We start from the raw sequence: 10666 nt of genomic DNA on the forward strand, positions 1-10666 counted from the left end.
TCATAACCCTAACTACTGCTTCTTTGAACTTGTAGAAGCTTTAGCATGAGCTTTCTTAGCTTTAGAAGGAGCTCTCTTAGCTTTAGAAGAACATGTAATTGTTTTTTTTCTAATAGTAGATGGTTAAGATGATTGCTTCTTCTTAGAAGCAGGTCTGTCAAAAAATTTGAAGGTAGCACCATTTACTTGGGTTATTTGCCTCTTAGCCTTTAGATTCTTTCCAACATCACCACCCATACATGTAGATTTTTTATGACCAGTAGATTTACATCTTGATCATGAATATTCCTTTGTAGGTGCTTTAGGCTCATCCCATGCTTTCCTCCTCTTAACTCTAACCCTTCCTGATTTCCTAATCTTGATAGCAGGTTCCAAATCAACCTTTTCATGTTCTTCCAACTAAAAAAATAAATAATGAGTTACAAAATGGAAATACATTTGAGAAGGTATAAATAACATACATTTGAGTTACAAAATGGAAATACAATAAGTCTGCAAATACCTCAGGCCAATCTTCTTGAGGAGTAAATGGAAAGACAACTGAAGCATATGTGGCTCTGTATGCAGCAACTGTGTAATAATGAGAGCAATACCTGCAAAAAGAAAAACACCAACAAGGCATTTAAAGTTGACAACATGTTGACAAAAAAACATAGTAAAGTTGAGATGCAGTTAAGTGTATACTTACTTTGTCCAATCAGGTCTGAGTGGCTTCAAAAAACAAGCAGCATGTTGACAAACAAACCCTCTGAGTTGCCACTGTAGACAACTGCACTCCTTTTCTTCCAAGTTGACAATAAATATTGCCTTGCTACCCTCATTTGTAACTTCATACAATTTACCACTCACACGTGGGTCTACTTTAAATGCACCAACCAACTTACACAATTTACCAATCAGTTTCATAGCAGTAGGAGCCAATCCATTTGGATTCCATTTTTCACTTTCCTTTCTCCTTTTGTGAAACAAACTCATAACCAACTGATTATAAAGAATTCCTAGTCTACATATTGGTTTGTCCCTAAGGTTTTTTGCCATGGAATTAAATGACTCACTAAAGTTGTTATTTAGGTGTTCACACTTACTAGTGTCATCAAAAAAGGCTCTAGAACATGACTCAAAACCAGCCTTTTCAAGGTACACCACAGCAGCAGGATTCTCCTCTCTTATCTTCCATATGTTTCTGCATACAACAAACACAAACCATAAACAAATTAGCAGTTTATAACACATATAAAAACCATAGAAAAACCATAAACATATCAACAATAAGAAATGTTTCTGAGATGTTACATAGAAATGTTTCTTCTTGTAGCATTTGACTGCATTCCACATTAAGCTATACAACTTTTGTCCCTTAAAGTGCTGCTTGAAATTGTTATACAAGTGCCTGAAACAACAAAAACTTATAAATAGCTAGCACACCATAAAAAAATTAATTTTCAAAAGCAATAAAATAGTTGAGAAGCTCACCTCCAACAATATATGTGATGTGAGTCTGGGAACACAGCAAGAACAGCTTCAAGTAGCCCTTTTTGCCTATCTGAAATGAATGTCAATGGCTTTTCATGGCTTAAGAGTAATGGCTTCAAGTTAGTGAGGAACATAGTCCAATTCTCAATTGTTTCAGCAGGAAAAACACCAATTCCTAATGTGACTAAACCATTTTGACCATCTAACCAAGTTGCAGCCATCAACACACCACCACACTTACCATTTAGATGACAAGCATATAATCCAACAACTGATCTACACCCATCCTTCCATCCTTTGATAGCTCCAGCAAAGCTTATTGTCATTGACTCAAAAGCCATGTCAGTATTACAATATGATAAAGTTCCAACTGAATTCTTGTTGGAGTGACACACCATCTTACAAAACTGAGGAACTAGTTTGTAACTCTCTTCATAACTCCCATGCTTAGCTTCCATCACTAAGTTTCTAGCCTTCCATGATGTATGATAAGTAATATCAATGAGATGAGAAGCCTTGAAATCCTCTTGAATTTGTCTTGGTCTTGGGATTACATTTCCAGACCCATTCTTCAACTGGTCTTGTATAACTTCAGCTACTAATGGAGGGTCTGCAGATCTATTCATTATCTTGTCTTCTACAATCCTACCCTTGCAAGTATGGGTTAAGTTCACAGACCTAACCTTAAATGTAGACTGCTTTGGAAGTATTGAAGCAAAAACAAACCACTCACACTCAACCTTTCCTCTATCATCAAACCTATTTTCACACCAAACCCTAAGTTTTTCTTGTCACTCTTTTCAGCCTTAAATTCACATTTATTTTTTACACAGAAAAGCTTTAGATGTCTTTGGAAAGCATTTTTATCAGGAAAGGTAGTACCTACTATCATTTGTGAAGGATTCAGTGGTTGAACAAATTCTGATTCATCAAAAAGCTCACCAGGTTCATCCTCAAACTCAGGGTTCTCAGCTTGGAAATCCTTGTAATATTGTGGGTCTTCGTCACCCTTTTTACCTAAACAAGTACAAAACAAAAGAGTTGTATTTAGTTCTACACCTTCATCACTCATATAAGAATCATGGAAGCCCAATAATAATATGCTAAAACCATAAAAGCAAGAACATTAAAGTGACATGTCATTTTTCTACCTTGGTCATTTACTTCTGCACTACATCACTTGAATCATCATTATCTGCATAACAATAACTTGAATCAGTTAGTACAACAATAACTAATACATCAATACATATTAAATGCACAAAAGTACAAAACAGTAAATCAAGTTTTTAGGCTATAAGCACCTTCATCTGCATTTTCACTTTCAGAATCACTTGAATCTTCATTGTCTTCGTCACTATTATAAGCAGCTGCAGCTTCAGGATCTTCTACAGGATGGCACTCGTTCAGTTCTTTGTTCTCAAGTTGAATTACAGTCTCATCTAGTTTATTTTCTTTCATTTTCTTCAACCAATATTCTTCATCAAAAAATTCATCACCAACTAAAAGTGGTTCCTCATCTACTTGAATTGGTGTACTACTTGATCCTTCTCTCAAATTATCACCAACAACACTTTCTTGAGTAGGTTGTGAACTTCCCTGCCCAAACAACTTCCTAGCAGTGGCACCACCATCACTTTTGTTCTTCTCACCTCCAAGTCTTGAGATTCTTCTCACTTGAGGTGACTTTGATGCTGATTTCTTAGGTGTGACATCCCATTCTGGATTTTTAATCTTGACAACCAACTGAATGAAACTATTTCCATTTACCACAGCATTGTCCCAAAACCAAAAAAAAAGCTTGATCATTCTTTAGAGTCCATGGATGTCCATGTTCTGATATCCACATTAAAATCACTTCATCTATATCTTCCAAACATAACCTCTTGTGAACCATTTGCTGAAACATCCTCAGATTCATCTTGTCTCTTTGTAACTTTTTGAAAGCAAACTCAATGTTGATGTCAGTACAATAACAACTTATATCTCTAAACCTGGTTTTTCCCTTATCAATGTTGCCACTGAAATATACAGAAATACAAAAAAATATTATAAAGCATTCATACAAATACATACTCAATACACATACAAATACAGACCCAAATACAAACCAAATACAGACTCAATACACATACAAATACAGACCCAATACACATACAAATACAGACAGAAATTCTAACAAAATTAAACAATTAATTTTTCTTAAATAAAAGTGTTTCATCAGGTTCGAGTGCAGATTCTTCTAAATCATCATGTGTTTTCAGATTAAAGTGACAGACAAAAACAAAAGAAAGAACATAAAAAAAAAAGATTTGATTTTTGTTTTCACGGACAAAACAAAAGAAACAGATAAACAATGATGCAAAAGTTAGGGTTTCAAACAATAAAGTGAGGGTTTCACTTTATATTCATTGAAAAAGCTTCGAAATCATTTTATTACATCATGCAAGTACTGATCTAACAAAATCAAAACTTAGGGTTTCAAAATCTCTTACCTGGACATCACCTTTTCCTTTCTAGTCGTCGCCATCGATGAAATCAGTCCCTTTAATCTTCAATAAAATAATCAATCAACCCAGACTCATCTATCGATTTAACAATCCTATCGATTCAATTGAATCGCCAAATTTTTCTTCTGAAACAGCAGAGAAGGAGGAAGGGAAAGAATGTCGTTGAAAACGATGTTTGTTTTTCTTTTAGGATAAGTGATGGAGTTATGGTAATTTAACCCAGTTTTTGACTAAATAAACGGCCCGTGACTAAATTATGCGGGTCCAAAATATGAAAGTAAAACGGTAATGGCAGTTTAGAAAGTTTGAAAACAACGAGGACATTAATGTTATGGGTTTAAAAATACGGGGTACCTTATCAAAATTCCACAAAAAATAAATAAAATGGTCCAGTGCTTTTCTAACTTGCAAAAAAATAAAAAAAAAGGTGGTTTTGACTTTTAATCTAGCCCAACAGTTATTCTGCCGTAAATCATCAAGACACCTACAACCAAGTTGGAGAAAGTTAAAAAAAAAAAAAAAAAAAAAAAAAAAAGCAAACAAGAGGGATTGAAAATGCAGACACATAAGGGGCATCTCATCAGATAAAAAAGAAAAGAATTAGAACACCAGTTACTGAATTTCCTATGCACAGCGATCCCTTATTAAATCATTATCGTTAAACACTTGGCCATTTACATATAATAACCTTAACCACAAAACTGATTTAAGCATCACCAGGGCCGTCACTTTAAGTCTTTCCTTGACTTCTTTATACGTCTGGAACTTTTTGTTTCAGAGGAAGCATGGGCTGGCCTGGAGCTGGTGGAGAGGCGGGTGGAGATTCAAGTTGGCGTCTATGAGCAGAAGAGAAGAGGCTGACTTCTTCAAACGCTTCGGCATTTGGAGTTTCATCTTTCAGCATAGTCCGAAAAGAGATTGATCCACGCTTCGCAGAAGCATCAGAATTTCTCTCGAGACTAGTAACTGAGCTTGCCTCAAGAAGTACTTGGTTCGCGATGAGAGATGCAGTATCATTTTGATCATCCAAGGACCTTCTTCTTCTTCCAATTTCCAAATCTCCTAAATCTCTTCTTAGTCTCAAAGAATCCGCAATTGGACAATAAACAAGCATGCAGATACCCAAGCAGGCAGAAACTAATAGCACAAGGAAAGCAGAGAAAACAAGACCCTCAAATAACTTCTGCTCTGGAAGGGATAAAACAGATAATCCAAGTAGAATAACCCTTAATGGAAAGACACCAGAGACCATGCATATGAGAAAGAGAGCTCTCTTCTGCAAACCCTTGTTTATGACCGAAGAGACCATTCGCCTACCAAGCAACAGCAAATAACCAGTAGAGACAGTGGCAAACAGCCCTAGGAGGATTGTGCTAAGTAAGGGGTACGTACACATGGCAATGTCATCATTAAGAAGAGTAGATGTGCTTGTAAAGTAATGAGGCACCTTCTTCCATACATGGCTCTTCTTTTCGTTGAATTTTGGACCTGCTAAAACTAAGATGCACTGAAGAAGAAATAATGGGAGGCAATTCAAAAGAACATAACCGGCTGTCTTCGCATTCCACTGCCGGCTTAAAGTCCCAGACTCCCTTTTCTGCAAGGATGCGCGAAGGAGAAACACAATGGTCAGAAGAAAGCATGGTTCTGCAATTCCAAGATTTGAAAGGACGTAGATTTTGCAAATATTCTGCTGCCATTTCAAGCCAAGATCATATACTACTTTATCCCTTCGTCTCAATAAAGTTAACCTGGCAACCTCGCCAAAACCCCACCAAAACGCATACAGAATAAGGGTAATCCGGATGACCCAAGGTTTATTGAAGTAACCTAGTTGAATTAAACTCTGCGTTCTTGTACAAGTGCGGAAGTAGATTGAGTACAGGATGCAGAATAATCCCAGAAGTACTAACAGAGAGACTAGACAAATTGTCACCACACCGAGTGCATCGGCGACGAGTATGGTCAGGGGCATTACCCGAAGCACAGATTCCACGCATGCTCTCTGCCAGCATGGAGACGGGAAGAGCCCTACAGAGACGTCAAAGCCTACTTCTTAATGCAATAAGAATGAGGCAGCAGCTTCCAGATTATATTGAACAATTCTGGAGCACAAAAGAACCATACATGTGACAACTTCAGCCAATTATCAACACAAACTCGAATTCGTTGCGTGTTCAAAACCCAAGTGCAACACCCAGTCAACAACTCTAGTCATCCCATTAATGCTTTGTCAACAAACCCCAGTACCGCCAATTTGTACTCCCTTCCTATCACGTCACTGAGTGTTACTTATATCTAAAATCTGAAGTAGACTTCAGGTCCAGCACTGAATCAATTGCTCATCGCATGAACCTAAAACTGAAATAGCAAACAATCTTAGACGCAATCCAATTAACAGAAAAAAGAAAAGAAAATTCAAACCCATATATTGAAACTACGCAGGACCAAGCCAACTTCCTTGACCCTTTCAAGCACCCAACATCAGACCAACGCATACTATAATTGCTTAAATGAAAACCAAAGCAACAATAATAAATATAAAATTAACATTATGAATACTAAATCACTAACAACCAAAGCTAAACAAGTTGCTTGGAGAATCGAGGTCAATTCTCAAGCAGAGTTAAATTGACACACAAATTATCACTGACAAGATTAACTTTTCACATACATTACATACTTCCATCGAATCTTAATATCTATAGCAGAAAGTTCCATCAAAAGACGATTCCACATAAAGTTCTATACACAGTCGATATCTGACCGTTTTTTGGCTCTAAATCTAAATCTTCAACGGTGAATTATCAAAGTAAAAAAAAAAAAAAAACTCAAATATCAGGATTTGTTTTTACATTCATGTTCATCTTAACTTCAAATTCCTCTGAATCTAAACGTCTAAACATGGATTAAACTAACTAAAACATTCACAAAAGCAAATTCTACCACTTCATCCACAAACCTTATAATCATCCGAGCCAATAAACAAACAAAATCGATAACAAAACAAAAGTTCGTAAAATACCTTATGATTCTTCACAGCATTCCAGTTCAATAACCCGATCTCTTCTTCGCCTGTAGTTTTAACAACCAAACGAGCTTCAAATCGAACAAAAAAAAACACCAATCGAAAGCTTATCTAGTAACAAACCTCGATCTGTAAAACTCCAATGCAGATTCGTAATCTCTGTAAAGAAAATCGAAACCCTAGCGGAGAGAAACGATTTCGAGAGAGAGAGAAGGGAGTAAACAAAAAAGCTGAGAGGAAGAGAGAAAAGGTGGGGGAATAGAGAGAGAGAGGAAGAAGGAGGGCTTTGGGTTGCTGACAGCCTGTATCCAGCTAGCTTTTAGGTTCGTGTGTCAATAATATTAGGTTCGGAAATCTACAAAAATAGGCTCGGAGGTTTAACCGGATCTACCTGGCACTGTTCTGCTTTGTTGTTTCTTTGTCCATAACAAAAAGGGATTTGATTTGCTGTGACTTATTCCGTTATTAATAAGTTATTGGCTACGGATTCTCTACACCCAAAATCCTCTACAACTGTGTGCCTACCAATAAGGGAACGCCATGTGATTGCATTTAAACATATAAAAATTATACGTTTTTAATATATTAAAGTTGTTGAAATTGAAAGATTTTCACAGAGATAAAAAAGAAAAATATTTATCCTTCCTCAATTATCTTCCTGTACAGACTAATTGACCTTTTTTTTTTGACGAACATTATTGAGTCTGTTCAACATTTTCGGTTTATGATTGTTCTGTTTTGGTTCTAAATACATATGGAGCCTCCATCTCCTCTAAAGGTAATGTTCTCCATCTTACTTAATTTTGTCAGTCCAATTAAATTAATTATTTACATCTTATTGTTTCATACTTGATAACCTTCTTCTTTTTCCTTTTTCTTTTGATTGTAGAACTCGTTTTCTGAATGCCACAGTGCTGGGTCTAAGATACGTCGTAGATTAGATTTTAATAGCGACATAGATCTAAATTTGTCTGCACCTGAAGAATGCTACGACGATGAAAAGACTAATCCTGTGAGTTTTAGCAAACGTGTTGACTTTTTCACTCTAGAATACTTAAGGAACTTATTCTGGAAATTGGTATGGAATTTGAGATAGGGGATGAAGCATTTAAGTTTTACAAGAGATTTAAGTATCTGCACATTAGGATTGTCACCATACCAAACGCCAGTGATGTTGATGGTTGCGACGTACACAAGAAATCCGGACCTGCTGCTTAAGCTTGGACATGAACTATTCCATTTTCTATCATTAAAATTAAGTATTCTTTTGTGATTCATTGTAAACAGTAAGTCTTTAGCATGCAATATGAACACCTCTCTTTTGTCACAGCATGAGCTTTGGATGCTTTATAATGGATATTATGTCAATGACTTTGCATACTGATAAGTTAAATGTTTCATGGTTATCTATATTTTGGTTTTTCAGTCCATACTATTGGAAAACTGACTTTTAGAAAATATTCATTCGCAGTATCAGTACAGATGTTCATAGTTACGGCTGAAATTGAAAAACGAATACTATGCCATTTATGTAAATTAGAGGCATCAATAACAGACGGAATTTCACATAGGGAAGGAATCAACATAAAATGAAAGAGGAGCAACCCATTCTTACGGAAGTAGGAGGTTTGAAAACATGTTTTAAGATGAACAACAATTTTGACATCAGAGATTCTTAGCCCGTGCAAAAAAAAAAAAATTAACCACCAAACACAAAAATTAGTTAGCTTAAGGACTACCGGATAAGTGAAAAGAGATAATTGAGGAAGGATAAATATTTTCCTTTTTTATCTCCGTGAAAATCTTTCAATTTCAACAACTTTAATATACTAAAAATGTATGATTTTGGTATGTTTAAATGCAATTACATGGTGTTCCCTTATTGGTAGGCGCACAGTTGTAGAGGATTTTGGGTGTAGAGGATCCGGAGCCTAAGTTATTACTCCTTTGCCAGTTATGCAATCTAGTGGGTCCTACTTATCCACCCTGGCCCAATTCATTAAAGTGGTTTTCTACCGTTGATTTTACTCGGGATTGGTTCGAGAACATGACACGTGGATTGAATGACGTAAAACACTGAAATAATAGTGGATGACAGAGTATAGTATCATCATTACAGCGGTGATTTCACCGGGAACAATTACTTGTCTTTAAATGACTGTAATATCCTATTCATTCTCTTTATATACTTTGTGTATTTAGTTAATCCTCCCCGAGTCTTTTGAAAATACCTAAAACCCTCTGTATCGGTTTCAAGTTTTGGGATATGCTCCTTGGGAAAAGTTATCCTCTATGGGTTGGGCACTTGGGATTTGAACTCATTTTAACCAACTACGTATGGTATACTCACTCTAGTTGGTCGACCGATAGAGGATCTAGAGAAAAACAAACAAAGTGCCAAAATTGAAAACGGAACTACCATGGTCCATGGAGCAAATAGTCTATATGATCAATAGTGTGAAAACCATAACTAACCGCCCATCCAAGTCGATTTCTTCTATTAATATGGGACACTTTTGTGTACAAGTGGGGCAAATGCACAAAACCAAAGTTAAACAAAGAGGGGGCAATTGGACCCTCACGGCCTTCATTGGATCCACCATCCTGACCAAGTAACAGTATTTCATTCACGAATTTAACAGTGCAGTTCTCATGCTGTATCGGAAAGGGGAAATTAGGCGCAGGCCCAACCCATGGATAACCCATAATATGAGGCCCTTAATTAAAAAAAGTTTAAATCTAGGCCCCGAGTTTTTAAAAGACCTTGATACCCTTATGCATATTGTCAAGCCCATAATTAAATAAAATTTAAATCTAGGCCCAAAATTATTAAATCTAGGCCCGAAATTATTAAAATACAGTGCGAAGGTGTAAACAGAAGTTACACATGCATATGGCATGTGTAACCAGAAGTTACACATCCTTATGATATGTGTAATGCAAAGTTACACTTGTATATATATGCAAATAAATAGACATCAAGAAAAAAACACAAAAAAAAAGTTATTACTTTAATATTCATTTACAATAATTTCTTAGCATGTGTAACTAGAAGTTACACACGCATCTGTTTAGTGTAATTGAGAGTTACATATGTGTCTATCTAGTGTAACTGAGAGTTACACATGCATCTGACTTGTGTATTCAGCGTCAACTCCAGTTCCAGCGAGACCATTACCACGTTTAAGCAATTAGCTTTTATGAAGTTATCTAAAACCTGAAATATAACAACAAGCAATCAGTATTTATACGATTAAATGAACAGTACATAAAACAATGTATATTTCAGTTTCACAAGCATCTGACTAGTGTAGCTAGCGGTTACACATGCATCTGAATTGTGTAACTGAGAGTTACACATGCATATAACATGTGTAACTAGGAGATACACATTCATCTGGCTAGTGTAGCTAGCAGTTACACATGCATATGACTAGTGTAACTAGGAGTTACACATACATATGATATGTGTACCCAAAATCAGTATGTGTAAGTAAAAGTTACACATCTAATTAACATGTGTAACTTGTAGATACACATGCATCTGAATTATGTAACTAGGAGTTACACATGCATCTGACTTAGATATGTCAACATAAAATCAGCAAATCCATCTCTAAATGAATAACACTAGCAAAAACGAGAGGTGACTATC

General features: G+C 36.0%; 2 protein-coding genes across 4 annotated transcripts; both read right to left on the bottom strand.

Moving 5' to 3' along the window:
* Nucleotides 1-863: 863 nt before the first annotated feature.
* On the bottom strand, nucleotides 864-2311 carry LOC113278016. The gene is made up of 3 exons (XM_026526961.1): nucleotides 1474-2311; nucleotides 1294-1390; nucleotides 864-1183 (listed from the first exon to the last, which is right to left on the bottom strand). Exons 1-3 carry the CDS (start codon nucleotides 2097-2099, stop codon nucleotides 1133-1135), a joined length of 774 nt encoding a protein of 257 aa, XP_026382746.1. The 5' UTR covers nucleotides 2100-2311; the 3' UTR covers nucleotides 864-1132.
* A 2228-nt stretch (nucleotides 2312-4539) lies between these two features.
* On the bottom strand, nucleotides 4540-7273 carry LOC113283326. 3 transcript variants are annotated; one of them, XM_026532550.1, is made up of 3 exons: nucleotides 7135-7270; nucleotides 7009-7049; nucleotides 4540-6344 (listed from the first exon to the last, which is right to left on the bottom strand). In XM_026532550.1, exon 3 carries the CDS (start codon nucleotides 5956-5958, stop codon nucleotides 4735-4737), a length of 1224 nt encoding a protein of 407 aa, XP_026388335.1. In that variant the 5' UTR covers nucleotides 5959-6344; nucleotides 7009-7049; nucleotides 7135-7270; the 3' UTR covers nucleotides 4540-4734. The 3 variants fall into 3 exon arrangements, with proteins under 3 accessions (XP_026388335.1, XP_026388334.1, XP_026388333.1); XM_026532549.1 differs by having other exon boundaries at nucleotides 7009-7058; nucleotides 7135-7268; XM_026532548.1 differs by having other exon boundaries at nucleotides 7009-7273.
* Between the last annotated feature and the right edge of the window lie 3393 nt (nucleotides 7274-10666).

Source organism: Papaver somniferum, chromosome 5 (genome assembly GCF_003573695.1).
Source record: "Papaver somniferum cultivar HN1 chromosome 5, ASM357369v1, whole genome shotgun sequence".
Taxonomy (NCBI): Eukaryota; Viridiplantae; Streptophyta; class Magnoliopsida; order Ranunculales; family Papaveraceae; genus Papaver; species Papaver somniferum.